Raw genomic sequence first — 18,600 nt, forward strand, 5'->3', positions numbered from 1 at the left:
TTAGATTACTTATATACTTAATACTTAGAACTTAATTAGATCTTATCTATTTTATATTTATTATAAGCTATTATTTAAATAATTTAATAGAAGAGTATTAAAAGGTAGTTAAATAGATTTTTTAATATTTTAAAGAGAGTTATAATTTCTTACTCTATTATTAAAGATAACTAGAGAATCTTAAAGGGTATACTAACTTTAATTAAGATTTTAATTTAATAACTTATTAATCTATATTAAGCTATATCTTTAATATTAATAATAGTACTATTAGCTAATTAAATAAATAATAATAAATAATAATATTATTATTTTATAAAGTAAAGTATATAAGCTAGACTTAAATAATAAAGAAAGTAATATAACTTAAATAACTACTTAATAAACTTAATATAAAGCCTATAAGAGTTAAAGAGATATTATATATAGTAGTTATCTATAATAATAACTAAAAAGTAATTATATTAATATAGAACTTTATAAACTATATTAAAATAAAGTATATTAATATTTAATAATACTTTATTTATAAGAAAATAGCTAATAATTTAATTAAGTTATAATTTATTTTAATAATAAATATAATAATAAATAAACTAATAAAGCTATTATTAAAAGTACTCTTTTAATACTTTTAGAGAATACTAAGCCTAATAATTTACCTAGAATAAAGATATACTCTTATATTAAAAGACTTTAATAAAGACTAATAATAATAGAAAAGCTATCTATATATATACTAATCAACTTATTATACTAATAACTTAAGATCTATTAATATTAAGAAAAGTAATAAATCTACTTAATAATATTAATAGAGATATATAATTTAATATTAATAACTTAATTCTATATATATAGATATCTAGAGATAATAAGAGCTTAAAGATAATAGAAGCTTAAAGACAGTAGGAGCTTAAAGTAGAAGCACTATTAAATAGTATTACTATAGTAAGTAGGAGTGCTGAAATTAGAGATACTATAGTATCATCTATAGTATGAAGTACCGGTACCTAAGGCTATTCACATCATTATATATAGAAGGGGTGGCTCCTACCTACTCAGACAGGCAGTAGTACTAAGGAATCAAGCGGTATTACAGTACATTTCAACAGATAGTATATGAGAATCTGCCCTTTGCTGGTAATCACAGAGTCCACTATTCATAGGGGACCAAATTACCTGGTTTCCTTGTTCGGGATCTCATCTAAAGCCGCACCTGAAACGGTATTTAGCACGTTTCACTCTGGCCGAACACGTACACTGCGGTAGCCGTCGCTTCGCACTCAACGCCAATGACGAAGGCCCCCTAGTCGGTGGAGGGAGACACAGCGTGCGAAGTCCTAGGTCCATCCGTTGAATGTGTCTGGGTGGCTGAGTCGGTATGCCCTACTTCAGTATCGTAATCGCAAAACACGGTATATGGTCTGCGGTCACCGGGCACTTGAGGACAGAAGAAATGGCAATGGCTTCATGACTATCATGGCCGGGTTTTTCTGACAGCGTGGGGAAGTTCAGGAACCTAATCTCAGCTTCGATGTTTGAAGGTCGGTTGAGGAATGGCTCTGTGTCTCCTACATAAAACTATTCGATACCTGATTTGAAAGCTCTAGCTTGGCTCAATTGAGTACTGCTGTATCGTAGAGTTCATGTCATCGGTTCTTCGCCAGGATTATAGTCATTGAATTATCGTTCAGAGGGATGCTCCTTAATTTCGAGCGAGAAATGGAATGACCCGGGAAGCGTGTTGTTAGTTTGAGACAAACGTGATAGTGGATTCGATCCGACAAAACTTATCGAGCAAGGTCTTGAATTTGTAGGAGCCAAGGAGGGACTAAATCCTGAGCCTGACATCAAGTTGGCAATATGGAACTCTGACATTCTAGAAGTAGCACTGGCTGATTTGGATTTTTCCTTCGCACAGGCGCTACGTAGGCATACCAGCAGGTGTTGCATCTTGATCACGCATGACGTCCTGTTGGCAGGGGCACTCCAAGCTGACGATCTTGTCTGTGAGCTCCGCTGATGAAAGTTTGGAAATGTTGAAATTGGTGCAATACCGCTTGATTCCTTAGTACTAACTGCCTGTCGAAGTAGGTGGGAACCACCTCTTCTATACCTCGTATCATAGGTGTCTCGCTGCAGTACCTCCGATTTTGGCAGGAAATGTAGTCGGCGTAAAGCCAGTCACGAATGGGCACTAGGTCAACATTATGGATTCTGGTAAGCTTTTGAACATCCACGTCCCTGTTGGAAGTGTCGATTTGGCTGTTTATTCTCTCATCTATTTGCGGCTTTGACCTCATGCACACGTGCACTCTAGCTCATGTGACAGTTTGCTGGCAGGACCCTCTTTTAAGGTGTAGTTTAAAATAAATCATTGTCGGGACCATTCAAAGGAGGGCGAATATAAGAATGGAATTTAGCTTGCAGAGGAGGAGCCTTCATCTCTTCTCTTCCCCAAGTCTCTGATGGATCTGCTGTCTGATCCTTCTCCGCGGTCTTTGCCTATCCTGGCGACTTGACATCCATTTCACCTGGATCTCAGTTTGCATCACACGAAGTATTCACCTACCACTGTGTGAAGTACCACATAAACCTGAGGAGTTTATATCTTCAACATTGAAGCTTACCCATTGGCACTTCACCAAGGACAAGACCAGCATGGATCGACCAGCCTATCAGAGGTCCCTTCTAAGGTAAGGATGTTTTCTATATTAAACTGCAGGTGGATAGCACTAACATCTAGTTGCTGCCCTCTAGCTCCCTTGAATCTGGGGAATTCTTGGACTTGACGGTCCGCTGCGGTGATCGTGAGTGGAAGCTTCACAAGCTTGTTATGTGTTCGGGGTCAGTGTGGTTCAAAACGGCCTTCACCAACAGCTTCGTCGTGAGTATTGGACCCAGTCAGGAAAGCGAGGGAATTCTGACATTGTTTGATTAGGAAGCTAGTACGAATGAAGTCACTCTACAGAATGTCAACTCCACACATTTCGGGTGGCTCGTCCTGTACCTCTACAGCGGAAGCCGTGAGTACTGCCGGGCTGTTCTGAGGCTCAGCTAACAATGCTTCCAGTCAATGGTATCGATGAGCTCGAGGAAGAAGAGCAATTGCCGTTGCATGCCGCTCAACTCTACATGGTTGCTGACTATTTCGTCGTTGACGACCTCAAAAATGCAATCACAGCACATCTCGAAGAGCATTTCACCAACAAAGGTCATGAGGTGCAACGCCTCTGCTACCTGAACAAAGAGAGACCCAACGACGATCAAGAGCCTCTGTTGAGCGAGGAATACGTTGGAGGGCTCAGGATTGCCATGGAGTATGTTTTTGACGATCGACGACAGAAGGTGCTGTCTCAACTTCATCAGACCTATTGCACTCTGGTCACCGCATCCTCGTGGCTCCTCCTGACTGAGGACCCATTCGAAAGCATGATTTCCCAGTATCCTGCTCTAGTTTCGCTTGTGTTTCAATCATTGATGCACGGATTTGGCATGAAAAAAGCCATCCTTCTTCTACCATTTCAGTGTAAGAAGTGCGACAAGCCAATTGGAACTTCGCCAACTTCAGTCATGGCATCACGGTCAATCGGTGTCTCCAAACCTCGAAGCGGTATAGCGGACAGTATGAAGACAAAGGGTACCTGCTTCTCATGCAAGAACAGATGAGCTCACATAGACAGCGAAAGTCACTCAAAAGGAGAGTCACTTCTGGTATGAAATGTTTCCCATGCAATCTGTATCATCAAAGTCTAGCTTCAGGCGTCATAGAAATTGAAGCTTCAGAGAAATATACAAATAATTGCTCCATGTTCAAGATCTCTTTCTAAATCAGCAAGTTGCAGAATAATCCAATAGCAACGCTGGCCCGGAGTATGAGGGATCCAGTTAAGCCACTTCTATGGTAAGCCTCCCACGATGTTGACCGGAAATGGAAATCAGAACAGAATCTTCCGTTCCGCAAGTGTAAAATTGACCCGTTCAAGTGTAGAAAGCAGTGGGGCAAAGCCCTGTAATCCGGCTCAATGTAAGCACCCTGGAAAGGGTTGGGGATCTCGGAGCCGCTAATGTGACACCTCCGGATAATACATAGAGACGAGCCTTCTCTGCTGAACTTCCACTGGAGTTTGCCACCGGGCTGACTCGAAAGGCCAAGCACGCGAAGCAGAACTGTCACGATGCTCATTTTCAAATTCTGGCACGTTCTCACCGCCGCCTCAGCCGTGTTTGCGGCTTCCTGGATCGAGTCAAACACCGTGTGGTACGATACCGATGGCCAGAAGATTCAAGCCCACGGCGGAGGTATCGTACAGCGCGGTGATAACTTCTACTGGGTTGGCCACAGCTCGAATAATAGTAGGTGGATTCAAGCAAGCTTGACGGTCTCAAGCGGGACTGACAGGAGCACAGACCCAACGGTAATGATGTACTCGTCTACAGACCTGCTCAACTGGAAGAATCTAGGGACGCAAGCATCTTCCGTGACAGGCATATGGCGGCCCAAGATTGCCAAGCCAAATGGATCTTTTTGGGTGAGCTGAATTCAAAGCAACTTTGCGTCTCACTGGAAGCCTCGCTGAATTCGTCTCATTGATAGCTATACGGCCAGCAGGACCGATATGTCCTTTCTCTCAAGTCTGCAAACATGGTGGGAGGCTACCAACCGTCGGCCAAGGTTCATCTACCCCCAAGTGGTTACACCTACTCCGACACTGGGATGTTCTACGATGAAGACACCCGTAAGCCTCAATACCTCTTGATCTGAGACCTCACAAAGATCGCGCTACTGAGTACTCCCAACAGAGACGTGGTTCCTCCTCACCAGCGCGGACCACAACACCGTGCAGATCAATCGTATCAACAGCGACGGCACTGTGGGAGATCGCGTGTCTACTCTAAGTGAGCAATGCCTTATTTTTGTGCTCCGAGATATACATAGCACTCACAAATTCTGAATCAAGCCGGCGGTGCCTACGAAGCTCCGGGAATTTTCAAGGCAGACGGGATTTACTTCCTCATCGTATCAGGCAAGACCGGATATCGCGCAAACCCCAACAAGGTCTTCTGGGCCGCCTCGATCTCTGGGCCCTGGAAAGGGGGCACAGACATAGCACCACCGGACCAGAAAACGTACGGCTCACAAAACACATTCGAGTTGACGATCAAGGGCTCCAAGCAGACCGCTCATATCTACATGGGCGATGCCTGGGACTCGAAGGGCTCGACGGCGTCAAACTATGTCTGGTTACCGATGGCGGTCGATAGCAAGTGAGTGGTGTGGTTTTATGAATGCGATCAAGCACTACATGATGCTAATTGAGTTGTGTGTGCAGCCGAAAGACAGTGACATTGCAGCACTATGCCAAGTGGAAGATTGATGTGAAGACTGGCGAAGTCACCACTGGCTGAAAATGATGACAGCTCGGTCCGCTGGGCAATTGTGCCGATATGCCTGCTCATGCAGTCTTTTCTGGTCCGGTTTTTTTATGTGAAGTCGAAGGCTCGACTGTCAAAGGATAGCGTTGCAAACGCCAAACGAATGATGTCGGCACTTGTAATCTCACCTGAGACAGGTCACTTCCGTCAAAATGCTTGGCATAATGTCTCATGTCACCACTATCGTAAAATGTCCCAATCAACTAGCAAACTGGGCGTAACTGGATGTGCATATGCATAATCACTGCATGAGTGACCGTTCGGCCTTTCGAAGCCTGTCTTTGTCGGGAGTAAGCCCCCTCCCTGTCGGCCTAACAATGGGCCTCAATCCCTGCCTGACCCGACGATGAAGCCGGTCACTTCTTTGTCTTTGTGTTTCTTTTGTTCTGTGACATCCGCTCTTTGAGCGCCAGGAGAATATCAAGAAGCGTTCCGCAACTCTTAAGATGACGGATGATGTCAAAGACCTGTAGTCTCGTCTTGTTTTCACAGCTCCCAGCTTCACACAGTTTTGGACCGCCGAAATGGAGCAGCCAACACCCCGTAAAGATCGCGTTCTCGAACGCTTTTTACTCTTCCTCCTCATCATCCTCCCAGGAATCCTCGCCATTGTCCTCGGTGGCGGACTAGTAGCCGGTACGATCTATGCGCTCGACGTTCGTATCCGCCACCTCGTCGACACCGCCAGCGTCGACCCGGACCCAGCCGTCTGGGTCAAGCAGGCCCGCACATTCGCCTACGACCGGTGCTACAATGGGTGCCGCGATGCGACCTGTCTGTCGGACCCGGACGCCGTCGCAAAGGCTTGCGCGCGCACGGCCAAGGCCGGCGCCACCTGTGACGCCGCGCGCATGTGGAACTGGCGCGACGGGAGGTACCAGGATCATTGCCTGGCTGCGGTCGGCGACATGTTCAAGGCCGACGCCCTGCACGCCAAGAAGATGAAGCTCAGGCAGCAGTACGCCATCATCATACTCTGCCTGCTAGGCGGACTAGTCTTGGGGTGGGTGACGTACAAGCTTGCCAAGCGTTACGCTGCGGGCTGGCGTCACCGACTCCTGGATCGTGGGGCTTTGCGGGACTTGGACCAGAGGGGCGGCGCCCAGGAACCAGAGCTCATGCCACGGGAAGAGAAAGTCTCGCGACCGCACGAGGGTCGAAGTCGTGTGAAGACAGCACTTCTTGTGATATTGGCTTTCTTCGGCAAGAAAACACAAGCCTTTCCGTGTGCTGGCTACGGCACGAAGCAGTGGCAAACCTTTGAGAACGCAAACCGTACTGTCATCGGATTCGTTCAGGGTTGGATGTCTGATTGCTATCACTATCAGTCCTGCTACTCGTCGTGCTCGGAGTCTTGCAGCACGTCTGGCGGCACCACTTCTTGCCACACGACATGCAGGGACTCGTGCACCACACATACAGGAGTCAGGACATATCCAGACTTTTACGTATCGCGGGCAGCCAAGAAAGTGGTGGACTGTGGGTTCCATTTGATCGATCAATTGAATGAGACGGTCGATGCGAGGGTTGCAAACGCTGGTATCGAGTCAAATTATTGGGTCACCATCGTGGTGAATGCATATAACGTCACGTCGCCGGGCGTTACAGATGATGATGTCTGGTGCCTGTACAATATTGGAAATACGAAGCCTTGAATTTCGTCAATACATCTCTTTTAGGCCACCAATAAACAATCTACTTCAGAGTTGTCCTATCATTCTGGAGTATCAAGACGCAAACTTGGTGAACGGATCAACCGTGGGATCCCGATTACGCACATACTCGGACGCGTTGGAGATCGTATCTGCAATCTCAGCTCCGTATTGGGCCTCGATGAAGGCATACATCATGTCGATGCCGGCCGAGATACCAGACGACGTCCAGATATTGCCGTCAACCGCCCACCGGGCCTCGCGCAGCCAGTTCACATTAGGGCCCTGCGTCATGACCTGTACAAGAATGTAGTTTAGTGCATAGATTCGTCGCAAGAGGAGCCCGGAGTCCACTCACCCAAGCAAACGACTTCTTGTTCGTCGTCGCCTCCTTGTCGTCGAGGATTCCTGTCCTCGCAGCCAGGGCGGCGCCCGTGCAGACGGTCAGCAGGTACCGCAACTTCGGGTACCTCGCCTTGACAAAATCAACGACTACCTGCGTGGCCTCGATCTCACGCGTGCCGAAGCCACCGGGAACGAACAGCACCTCGATGTCCTCGGGCGCCGACGCATACGTGTGCGTCGGCACTACGCTCTGGCCAATCCAGCCGGGCGTGGGCCGCACGAGCGTCGAGACGGGGTCCAGGGTCGGCGCGAGGATGGAGAGCTCCAAGGGGTGCGTGCGAGACAGGGAGTTGAGGGCGTCTAGGCCGCCGAAGACATCAAGACTCTGGAAGCCGTCGAATAGGGCGACGGCGTACTTTGTTGGGGCCATGGTTGCAATGTAATGTTTATGTTCTTAAGATTTCTTTTACTCCCTTATGTCTCGATCCTTCTTATAGTGTCGTGAGAGAGGAGGTTGCTCATGTGCACATCGAGGTCCTGAGTCAAATTGGACTGCCTCATTAGCAAGATCTATCCCCCACACGCGGAGGTGGTGCGGGAATTGCGGGTGCAGGCTCACTAGCCTCCCCGCAAAGCCACATGCTGTGTTCAGTCTACATCGCCGAGTCCCCTCGGAGGTTTCACTCATGGGGCTTGGATCAATTCGCTGGAATTAATATGATATGACACCACCAGCCAGTCGATTGCCAGCAGCTCATGTATCCTGGAGTATGATAAATTGACAAATGGGTGGGAAAAGTCCTGGGATGACAAGCGGTAGCTGTACGGGTCGAGGTTCTCGAGGACTTTCTGGACTACCCGCGCAACAGGCAGGTTGCGTCATCGTCTCGCCAAGACTCAGCTGGGCTCAGGGAAATGATCAAGGCTCCTTGCCTGCGCAAGCCCACTATCTGCCCATGCCTTGAGACGCCGCTCACTGGCGCAACACTGTAATCACCGAGGTAGCCCAGGTAGCCCAAGCCAAGACTCGCCCGTCGAACTGGCGAGTAGTGGTAGCATCAGGTCCAGAAGACAAAGCAGCTCACACCAGACTTGCCCCCACCCTTAGAACCCACGAAAGACCTCGACTACGAGGTTTTTGACATCTTGAATCCTTTTCTCTCAAAGCCCAGAGAAATGGCTAACAGTGTCGAAGGTCTGGAGTCAGAGATCGGCATGGGATATTATCTTGATAAGGCACCATGCCCTCTATATGTATGCTGAGTGGGTTGCCAACCGTGTTCAGTATGGGTTCACGGTGACAATCGTTCCTCGTTCATAGCACGGAGGGGTGAGAGAATGCATGGGTTCGAATGTACATCTTTACTGCTGCCTAACAGTCATGGTGCATGATCGCATCCCATTTCATTGCTTTGACAGGCTCAAAGAGCAGGTGGTGCTGACGACGCCCCGGTATTGCGTAAACCTGCTCAAACCTGCGCTACTCGCTTGTCTCCCAAGCCACAGCATCAACTAACCAACCATCTCACATCAACGATATAAAGTATTTCCCCATTCAACAATACTAGCGCCGGCTAGGCCATTGGAACCTACCAAATGTGGACAATCATGTGGTTCGCTGCAGCGGTTTCCCGTACGACTTGCAACAGATCTCGATATCGAAGCTGCTGTAGTAGGCACCGAGGTCACTAAGAGACATGGCCCCTGATCATTAGATGAGGTATGAGCAACTTCCCGCGCAATTATTAGCGCGTGCTTCTATACGACTGCCTGATCTAGCTGGCTGGGGTGTCATTCAGTAACTCGTCTCTCATCAGCCAAGGGATCAGGTGGAAAGGAGCGAATCACTTCAAGGTTTTGCAAGGTCGGTATACAGAGAGGAAATACTTTATAAAAGGGGCAAGACAAGCTCCCTCTTCCCGAATAATATCTGCCTGTCCATACAATTGTAGTATTGCATTCCGCCCCCTCACGAAAAAGAACACAGTGTATCCGAAAATACAATGGTTGGGATGATGTCCAGACTATCATTGCTTGCCGGGCTCCTGTCCCTGACCCATATCATTCATGCCATCAATATCACTGAGCAGGCCATCAACCAGAAGAGAACTCTTTCTCTAGGCGTTATTGTGTTCCCAGGCTGGGAGCCGTTGGATGTCTTTGGCCCGATGGAGATATTCTTCTCTGTATGTGATGCGCGTGTCTTCACTGACCCTCCAGCTGTATTATCTTGCAAGCATTTCAAGCTACCCATGCTAACTGAAAGCATAGCTGTCATACCCTTACAAGATCAGGCTTTCGGTCATCTCCAAAACAGCTGGGCCCGTGAGCTCCACGGTTCCTCCCTTCAGCATCACTGGAGTCGGCCCACCCATAGACTATGGATACCTGCTCAACCCTACAATCATGGCCAGCCACTCCTTCGAGGATGCTCCGCCGCTGGATGTGCTGCTCGTCCCCGGAGGATTCGGCAATGTCGTCTTGGAGCAGAGAAACGACACCTCGATCGAGGGCTTTATCCGCCGCCGGTTTGACCAGCTGGACTACCTCCTGAGCGTATGCACGGGCGCCATGTCCCTCGCCAAGGCGGGCGTGCTCAATGGTCGTCGCGCTACCACAAATAAAGGAGCGTGGGGCTCGGTCGTGCGCCACGGCGAGAACATCACCTGGGTGCCAACCGCGCGCTGGGTGGAGGATGGTAAGGTTTGGAGCAGTTCTGGAGTTGCTGCTGGTAAGTGCGATCCGGCCTCTTATTAAAACATAGAGAGGTTATCTTTTCTAACATGGGCTTAGGCATGGACATGGCATATGCGTTTTTAAGCCACTTTTACGGCACCGACCGCGTGAATAATACGATGAATGGCATTGAGTACGCCCCGCATACGGACCCGAACTGGGATCCGTTCTCGGTGGTGCACAAGGTATGCTTCTCGTCTCCCTTTGATTGTATGAAGACTGAGAAAGAAATCACCCCCAGGTTCCCGGCGCAAACGTAAGTGCCAACGTAGAGGGATGTGTACGTCCGGTCGGCTACTGAGGCATGAATTATGGGATATCTTGACAGCTATGGTTGAATTGGAAATGGCCAGTGAGGACTCCTTCAGGCAACTCGGGGCAATATGTTCGCATCAAACTCTGGCTGGCGATCTTGGCCGTCCAACAATCCCATCCAATATGTCGTGTCTCTACCATCAAACTCTCGTGCATGAAACCCATTTCCGAGAAAGGCCCATTGGTTGCTACTCAAGTAGGAAATATCATAGTCCTCATATCGTGGTGTCTTCAGTGTCTCGAAGAAATGGACACGGGAGCCAGGGTACATCGTGAGAGTGCCATTGGGGTCACCCTTCTTGAACCAAGACGAGCATGGGCCGGACCAGGCAGTGCGCTTCACGTAGAGATCGTGATGTTCTTTGAAGGCGAGAGCAGCGGTCATCTTGGGTGCCAGGGACCTAATATTCTCCAACTGAATCTTGGTGATCGCCTGGCAGATGTACTTCGTGAAGTGCTCGATGATGGGCAACAGAGATCCAACAGCCAGGGGGCCATACTAGCTAATCTTTAGTCATATGAATGCACACATATGAAGACGAATTTATAGCTTACTGGACCCGCAAACATGAAGAAATTTGGGAATTCCGGTACACCAACAGCCAGGTATGACACCGGCGTGTTCTTCCGCCAGACGTCTTGCAAGTTCTTCCCGTTCGCGATGACGGGGAAACGTGGCACCCAGCTAGTGTCGAAGCCTGTGGCGCAGATAATGACGTCCAGGTCATGATGGCTTCCGTTGTGATCAACGAAACCAGTCTCGGTGACGCGTTGCATCTGCTTGGTGTGTACTGTGGTGTTGGGCGCTACCAGCGATTCTAGAAAACCTTCGCCTGGGGTTGGCCGTCTACAGCCAACGTTGAAGTCTTTGGGGATGATTGCATCAGCGATGGTCTCGTTTCCTTTGAGCTTCCCGCGCATCTCCGATTCTGAAAACTATTGGAATTGTTCCGTTTAGTGTCAGCCCTTCCAACACAGAGCTGTGAAGCCCACTTACCCGCTTGGCCTCAACGGCTTCTGGGCCATTCTTCATGAGGAATCGGAATCGTTGACCAATCTCGGCTTCGATCATTTTGGCGTAATGTAGATAAAGCTTCGGGTTCTCTTTTAGTAGTCTCTTCTGCTCTTCAGTGTCTAGAAGATGATCGATATGTTAGTCACTTGTGACGAGAAGCTGTCAAAATAAGGTACGTACATTGGAAGTTTCCTCCATCTGGGCCTGCATACTTCTGGGCAAACCCGGCAGTTATCCATGTTGGCGACTTGACAAAACTGTGCAGTTCGCTGACAATTGGCTGAATACTAGGGACAACCTGAGCAGCACTGCTTCCGGCACCAATCACGCCAACTTTCTTTCCCGTCAAGTCGTATTCTGTGTCCCATTGCGCGGTATGCATTAGCTTTCCCTTGAAGGAATGGAGACCTTCAATGTTCGGCCAGCGGAAATTACTGCCGATGTTCATTAGCTCGGCCGTGCAACGGCGTATGTTCAATCTGTGCGGCGGCTTACTTCAGAATACCTCCACCGTTCAGGAACACCTCGCAGTAATCATCGAAAGTCGTGCCGTCAGGGCGTTGCACCGTAACGCGCCACTGGCCCTTCTCGTCTATCCACTCTGCTCCCTTGACCGAATGCTGCAGCCGAATGTAGCGCATCAGCTCGTACTTGTCCACAATACCTCTAAGGTACTTCCAGATCTCGTGGCCGGAAGAGTAGTACTCGGGCCAGATGTGTGGCTCCCAGGTGAATTGATAATTCACCGAGGGTATGTCGCACGCGACGCCCGGGTACTTGTTCTCTAGCCAGGTACCGCCAACATCGTTGTTCTTCTCGTAGCACACTATCTCGACATTTTCGAGGTCCTCCTCAGCGGTCTTGCAAAAGTTGATACCCGAGGCGCCCGCGCCTAGCACGATGATTCTCATGTCTCTCTTCGTACCCATCGGCTGCTCGTTGATGCGGTATCCGCCCTCATTTTTGCTAGGCCATCCGAAAAGTTCTGGAGCGCAGGGTGAAGCGACTAGAGGGATGTTGCGATTTGTCTTGGCAGGCCTTAAGGGCAATGACCCTTCCTCAACGTGTGGTGACATGGTGAAGTTGAAACAGACGAGAATCCCTGGTGCCACGATTAGATGGGTGTTTCGAGAGGACTGTTGCGTATCGCTACGAGATGATGTTGGAGGGCAGGATAATTACAACAAGATAACACTCAAAGTCACAACGAGGCGTGTCAACTAATGCGACTTGAAAGAGATTTGTATTGAGCCAACGTCGAACGAATGTCAGACCATCTGAGCAAAAGATTCGTGCGACATAGTGCTCTACTCTGTCGATTCTTTCTTGGATATCGTCCAAGGTAATGATTCGCCGACGGTTGGGACAGGACTTTGCCGTTAACTACGCCCCCTCCGGCGGTTCTGCGTACTTACGGTTGCCGAGAGCTGTCTCCAAACCATCCCTGTCATTGATCCACATTGTTGCTCATGGGATCATAGGCTCATCTGGCTGCTCGCATGCTTCGGATGTGGACGGCAATGGCCAATGTCGCATCATTAAAGAATAGGCAACGGACAAAACTGAACTAAAAACTTATCGTCACGAGGATGGCCGGCATCGGCAACGGAATAGTGTCCGTAGCCTACGGTCGCTAACGCCGCTCCACACCGTGCTTAGTCGGCCCTGAGAGGCCAAGAAAGTCTCGGCTCTTTCAACAAACTGTCCATGACCAAACGAAGTTAGTATTTTATTTTCAAAAATGATTCTCAAGTACTCATCTTGCTACAGCCCTCAACCAGAGAGAACATTTCTGTCTTGACCCCCCCCATCAACCCTCCAGTATCGACACTTGAGCCGAACCTTGTTGGAGCTTAGCACCTCCATAGCCGAGAGCAGCATCCATCCCGACCCCGTGGAGAAGCCCTTTGATTTGATGATCGTGTGGAGCAGACACTGGCCTGGGACACACTAGCTTTGGTCTCCACGCAAAATCGTCTGGCCCTGCATCCTCCGAGCGCGTGGAACTTCATGCATGCGCCGTGTCCCAGGGATCCGGGGCCCCAGGATCCAGAGCCGGTCGGGTCTCTGACAGTTGGGGTTCACCTCGTGTGCTTGACTTTTGGTCGCAGCCAAGGTCAGCGTTTTGTATATAGATGCTGCTGGTGATCTTCACACCTACCAGGGTCAGAAACAGTGTCACCACACCGGAACCAGTCTTCACCACTGCCCGTCAGCCTAACCGACCTTGAGGACTTGCTCTCCACGACAAACTTTCTGCCTGCTATCTCTCTCTCTGCGGTCCACTCATCTCAAAAACCATGACCGCCGACGTTAGCTCCGAGCACAGCGTCTCTGCTGGCGCTGAGGCAAAGGACAAGGCTTCGCATGCTGATTATGCCGTTGAGAATGGCCTCCCAGGAGGCGACATGACCCCGGAGGAGGAGAGGCATATGGTGCGAAAGATGGATATCAACATCTTCCCTATTCTGATCTGCCTGTATATTCTCTCTTTCCTGGACAGAGTCAATATTGGTATGTGCATCGCTCAAAATATCATACCGAGAGCTCAACTGACATTTCCCTTCCAAGGCAATGCCCGTCTTTATCATCTCGAGGACGACCTAGGGCTCAAGGGCAACGAGTATCAGCTTTGCGTCTCCATGCTTTTCGTCACCTACGTTACCTTTGAGCTGCCCACCAACCTTGTTTTGAAGATGGTCCAGCCGAAACGCTTCATTCCCATGATCTCCATCGGATGGGGCATCATTTCCATGTGCACCGGCTTCGTCAACAACAAGGCTCAGATGATCGTGATGCGCCTACTCCTGGGCGTCTGCGAAGCTGGCTACTTCCCTGCTATTTGCTTCTACCTGACCTTCTTCTACCGTCGCCGGGAGTTGGCTGTCCGTATTTTCTACCTCTTCGCCGCCTCCGCTGTTTCCGGCTCTTGCGGCGGGCTCCTGGCCTACGCTATCGGTCACATGGACGGCATCCGTGGCTACTCGGCTTGGCGATGGCTCATGATTCTTGAGGGCATCCCCACGATCATTCTTGGTGCCGTTTCTTACTTCGTCCTGGCGAACGACCCCTACGACGCTCGCTACCTGACCGACCGCGAGAAGTCGTTCACTCCCATCCGCCGCCAGCTTGATGGCACCTCGCTCGGAATGGAGGGCGACAAGAACAAGATCGACTGGCAGCAGTGCTTCGAGGCCTGGAAGGATTGGAAGGTGTGGTCGCTCGCCACCGCCCAGATCGGCGTCACCGTCATGCTCTACGGCTACAGCACCTTCCTCCCCACTATCATCAATGCTCTGGGTTACAGCGGCGTCCACACTCAGCTACTCACAATCCCCTGCTACGCCACCGGGGCCCTGATCTACCTCGTGGTCGCCCATATGTCTGACCGCACCGGCTACCGAGGTTACTTTGTTGTCGGTGGTTGCGTGGCCGCCTGCACCGGCTACGCCATCCTTCTGGGCACGCCGCACTACGGCGCCGGCGCCCAGTACGCCGGCTGCATCATTGTGGCCGCGGGTCTGTATGTCGCCGTCGGCATACCCATCTCGTGGATGCCCAACAACTTGCCCAGCCACTACAAGCGTGCTGCTGGTCAGGGCACGTCCATGACTCTCGGCAACTGCGCAGGTATCTTCTCCTCGTTCATCTACCGCACGCAAGATAAGCCCGAGTACAAGCTGGGCCATGGCCTCACCATGGCTTTCGTCTTTTGCTCCGGCTGCCTCTTTGCCGCGACGTGCTACTTCCTGCGCCGGGAGAACAAGAAGCGCGACCGTGGTGAGCGTGACTACGTTCTTGAGGGGAAGACTCCGGATCAGATTGCTAGGCTGGGCGACTATCATCCGGAGTACCGCTATCTCTATTAAGCAGTTTGATAACTGTGGGACCAATGGGATCAATAATTCAAGGCCGTATGCTTTCGGGTGTTGGGTGTGAAGTTGGGGCAGGATGACTTCAGGGTCTGAACTTGTTAGCTTTGAATGCTATTAGTTTTGTTACGGAGTGAAGCTTGGTTCTGATCTAGATATGCAATGTCAATGATATTCTGCTTTGACAGATTAAAAGTTTTCTCCGTCTCAAACTAGTATGACCACTGTATGTTCAAGTTAAAGACTTTGTCCTATTGCCCATCAATGGAGTGTTCCATGCATACTTGGGACGCTCTCACAACAGTAGACTGGCAAGTAAGTATCGCGGCAGGACCAGTAGCATTCGATGTCACAGTAGAAAGTTGGACAGGACATGGCCATCTATTGGAACGCGAAAGAAAGAATACTACAATAAATTACATGCTATGCGCACCACCATCCAAGAATATCCGAGCACCATTCACGTAGTCGCTAGCACTGCTCGCGAGGAAGACACTGATGCCTTTGAAATCATCCGGCAAGCCCCATCTCCTTGACGGAATGCTCTTGATGATCTTTTCATTTGCTTCCTCATCGTCTACGAATCGCTGTGCAAGGGCGGTGTGAATCCAACTGGCCAGTATTGTTAGTCTGCTACTTCATCCCTTTCACTGTTGAAATCTTCAGGTGCTCCTTACCCAGGATAGATGGCGTTGACTTGGATGTTATATGGTCCGAACTCATTGGCAAATGAATTGGTCGCTTGTCCAACCGCAGCCTTCATAGGTCCATAGACGGAGAAGGTCGTCATGGCCTTGTGTGCGGCAAGAGAACAGATGTTGATGATCTTTCCACCCTGACCACGCTCGATCATGTGTCGTCCCACGCATTGTGACAGAACCCAGACTGAGTTGAAGTTGATTTGGATGATCTGAGAAAAGGGGAAAAGGAATTAGTCTTTGTGTCAAACAATTGATGCGGTTGTGCAGAGTTCCTTACCGCATCCTTGTGCTCATCAGTCTCGAACAAGATGGGAATAGAGCCGCTGCTGATACCGGCGACGTTGCACAGAATGTCAATCTGGTGTCCATCGTCCAGAACCTTTTGAACCGCCTTTCGAATCTCCGCACTGATACTGAGATCGCAGTCGTACGTGGCAACCTTGCGGCCCGTCTCGGCGGCCAGCTGACCGCTGAACTTGGAAACGTCGCCCGGTATCTGAAAGATGATGATGTCCGCACCTGCCTCAGCAAGACCGCGCGCCATTCCACCGCCGATGCCTCCATTCGCTCCCGTAACGAGTGCCGTCTTGCCCGTCAGGTCAAAGAGTGATAGTGTCGGTATGCCAGTGGGCGCTGATGTGGGCGGCAGCTCCTTGGGCAGGTCGAACTTGGGAATCGTGGTAGAGGGCGCATTCTTGACGGTAGTCACCGAGGGCTCTCCGTTCGTAGTTTTGCTAGATGATGTGCCATTATGATGGATACCGTTTCCATTCACACCGGCTCTATGGCCGTTTGAGGACGCAGGCTCGGGCTCTGTAAGTGATGGAGCCATTTTAGGGGTCTAAGTCTAATGATGGGGGTTATCAGAGCACTTGGAAGGCGAGAAGAGGTGAGGGTTTGAGATAGCTGATGAGAACCAAATCTTGGACGACTTCAACAAGAAACACACTCAGTGCAAAGCAAATCCTGTACTATATCAAAAACGTATCAAATTTCCATGGACAGCTTCAGGGAGTTCAAGTTGAGGTAGCATAAGATAGCCAGTAGCTACAGGCGGAGTAGTAGATACCGGAGGCTACCAACCGTCGCCTTTCCCCCCTCCTCTTCCCTTCTGAGTTGTCCAACCTTCAGGCTGTTTGGTGAGCTACGAGGCTACCTAGGTATTGCTGTGGAGCATGCATGGTGCTGTGGAGAGTGACCCATACTTCCCCCGCACTACCATCACCGTAGCCTACGGTTGACCGTAGCCGGGCTCAGCGAAACCCAGGATGGATGGCTACGACCCGAATCATTCGCGAGACTCGATTATTTCGGTTGGCATTCCAAACTAGCCTGTTGCATTGTAGATCTATGGGGATCCATCACCTGGTTGCAGTCTAGGAACGAGGTTATGAGGGGAAAGCCCCAGCTCCTCCGTTGTGAGATTTGGAGTAAGCTATCCAGATACCACTCTTCTCTCTCAATCTAACAGCGCCTTTGTTTTCCAGACCTTAAGCTGCTAAACAATCTTTTCGGCAACATAATCAAACGAGCAATAGGTTTGCCAGATACGAAGGAAACAATATGTCTAGCCCGCAGTTTACACTCTACTCAACCGAGATCGGCCCAAATGGTGAGCAACATTGAACTTCGCACCAGCAGCATTCGGCAAGGCATGGCTGATTTAACTTGGTAGGCTGGAAGGTTGCCATGGTTCTGTCAGAACTTGGACTGACCTACAAGACCATCTTCCTTGATTTCTCAAAGAGTACGTCAGCCTTTCAACTCGCTGGAGGAATGACCGCTTGCTCACGGCGATAAAACAGATGAGCAGAAGGGCCCAGAGTTCACCAAGCTGAATCCCAACGGACGTATTCCTGCTCTCATCGACCATGCCAACAACGACTTTGTCCTATGGTCAGTATACCAAAGCGCAAACGTCTAACCCCAGGAAAAGCTAACCTGAGTCTCGTGCATACAGGGAGTCTAACGCCATCATCGAGTACATCTGCGAGAAGTATGACAAGGAGCGCAAGCTCTCGTTCGCCGACTTTGACAACCAAAACTTCACTCGACAATGGCTGTACTTCCAGGCTTCAGGCCAGGGTCCGTACTACGGCCAGGCTGTGTGGTTCATGAAACACCCCAACGGCGAGCCGCCGTCGGTGGTCGAGCGTTACCAAAACGAGACGCGGCGAGTCCTCAAGGTTCTCGAGAGCGTGCTCTCCAAGCAGGAGTGGCTGGTGGGTGGTAAACTCTCCGTGGCGGATATCGCTTTCCTGCAATGGAATACGAGCGCAGACCGGATCATCCTGGGCCCAGAGTTCATGGACAAGGAGACTCCTCACGTCCGCAAGTGGATGAACGCCATGATTGCCCGCCCGGCGATCAAGAAGGTAATGGAGGAGAGAGCCAAGCTTCTATCCGGTTGAAGCTCGCATATATAGACAATTGCAGCTTGGTATCTGCTTCTTTACAGATCACTAGACAAAGACAAACAAAATCAAAGCTGTTTAGATCAAGCTCCCCTTGCATTGTGGCAATCC

The 18,600-nt window shown here is 49.8% G+C and overlaps 9 protein-coding genes across 9 annotated transcripts; 6 read left to right on the plus strand and 3 right to left on the minus strand.

Moving 5' to 3' along the window:
• Nucleotides 1-2,664: 2,664 nt before the first annotated feature.
• Nucleotides 2,665-3,672, plus strand: E0L32_004095 (uncharacterized protein; the record flags this gene model as incomplete). Its single annotated transcript, XM_031138468.1, has 4 exons — nucleotides 2,665-2,699; nucleotides 2,764-2,890; nucleotides 2,945-3,029; nucleotides 3,077-3,672. 4 exons carry the CDS (start codon nucleotides 2,665-2,667, stop codon nucleotides 3,670-3,672), a joined length of 843 nt encoding a protein of 280 aa, XP_030997811.1.
• A 509-nt stretch (nucleotides 3,673-4,181) lies between these two features.
• On the plus strand, nucleotides 4,182-5,412 carry E0L32_004096 (uncharacterized protein; the record flags this gene model as incomplete). Its single annotated transcript, XM_031138469.1, has 6 exons — nucleotides 4,182-4,359; nucleotides 4,414-4,535; nucleotides 4,601-4,742; nucleotides 4,807-4,902; nucleotides 4,965-5,271; nucleotides 5,337-5,412. 6 exons carry the CDS (start codon nucleotides 4,182-4,184, stop codon nucleotides 5,410-5,412), a joined length of 921 nt encoding a protein of 306 aa, XP_030997812.1.
• A 551-nt stretch (nucleotides 5,413-5,963) lies between these two features.
• On the plus strand, nucleotides 5,964-7,094 carry E0L32_004097 (uncharacterized protein; the record flags this gene model as incomplete). Its single annotated transcript, XM_031138470.1, has 1 exon — nucleotides 5,964-7,094. One exon carries the CDS (start codon nucleotides 5,964-5,966, stop codon nucleotides 7,092-7,094), a length of 1,131 nt encoding a protein of 376 aa, XP_030997813.1.
• Nucleotides 7,095-7,166: 72 nt separating this feature from the next.
• On the minus strand, nucleotides 7,167-7,866 carry E0L32_004098 (uncharacterized protein; the record flags this gene model as incomplete). Its single annotated transcript, XM_031138472.1, has 2 exons — nucleotides 7,167-7,388; nucleotides 7,450-7,866. The coding sequence occupies 2 exons, from the start codon at nucleotides 7,864-7,866 to the stop codon at nucleotides 7,167-7,169; spliced, it is 639 nt and encodes a 212-aa protein (XP_030997814.1).
• A 1,585-nt stretch (nucleotides 7,867-9,451) lies between these two features.
• E0L32_004099 (uncharacterized protein) lies at nucleotides 9,452-10,432 on the plus strand (the record flags this gene model as incomplete). Its single annotated transcript, XM_031138473.1, has 3 exons — nucleotides 9,452-9,622; nucleotides 9,708-10,167; nucleotides 10,230-10,432. 3 exons carry the CDS (start codon nucleotides 9,452-9,454, stop codon nucleotides 10,430-10,432), a joined length of 834 nt encoding a protein of 277 aa, XP_030997815.1.
• Nucleotides 10,433-10,536: 104 nt separating this feature from the next.
• E0L32_004100 (uncharacterized protein) lies at nucleotides 10,537-12,963 on the minus strand (the record flags this gene model as incomplete). The annotated part of the gene is made up of 6 exons (XM_031138474.1): nucleotides 10,537-10,986; nucleotides 11,043-11,423; nucleotides 11,485-11,621; nucleotides 11,683-11,936; nucleotides 11,998-12,604; nucleotides 12,918-12,963. 6 exons carry the CDS (start codon nucleotides 12,961-12,963, stop codon nucleotides 10,537-10,539), a joined length of 1,875 nt encoding a protein of 624 aa, XP_030997816.1.
• An 839-nt stretch (nucleotides 12,964-13,802) lies between these two features.
• On the plus strand, nucleotides 13,803-15,371 carry E0L32_004101 (uncharacterized protein; the record flags this gene model as incomplete). The annotated part of the gene is made up of 1 exon (XM_031138475.1): nucleotides 13,803-15,371. One exon carries the CDS (start codon nucleotides 13,803-13,805, stop codon nucleotides 15,369-15,371), a length of 1,569 nt encoding a protein of 522 aa, XP_030997817.1.
• Nucleotides 15,372-15,790: 419 nt separating this feature from the next.
• E0L32_004102 (uncharacterized protein) lies at nucleotides 15,791-16,907 on the minus strand (the record flags this gene model as incomplete). Its single annotated transcript, XM_031138476.1, has 3 exons — nucleotides 15,791-15,986; nucleotides 16,052-16,284; nucleotides 16,353-16,907. 3 exons carry the CDS (start codon nucleotides 16,905-16,907, stop codon nucleotides 15,791-15,793), a joined length of 984 nt encoding a protein of 327 aa, XP_030997818.1.
• Nucleotides 16,908-17,638: 731 nt separating this feature from the next.
• On the plus strand, nucleotides 17,639-18,486 carry E0L32_004103 (uncharacterized protein; the record flags this gene model as incomplete). The annotated part of the gene is made up of 4 exons (XM_031138477.1): nucleotides 17,639-17,687; nucleotides 17,751-17,822; nucleotides 17,881-17,971; nucleotides 18,036-18,486. The coding sequence occupies 4 exons, from the start codon at nucleotides 17,639-17,641 to the stop codon at nucleotides 18,484-18,486; spliced, it is 663 nt and encodes a 220-aa protein (XP_030997819.1).
• Between the last annotated feature and the right edge of the window lie 114 nt (nucleotides 18,487-18,600).

The sequence above is a fragment of the Thyridium curvatum genome, assembly GCF_004353045.1.
Source record: "Thyridium curvatum strain D216 chromosome Unknown NODE_19_length_512963_cov_79.951035, whole genome shotgun sequence".
Lineage (NCBI taxonomy): Eukaryota > Fungi > Ascomycota > Sordariomycetes > Thyridiales > Thyridiaceae > Thyridium > Thyridium curvatum.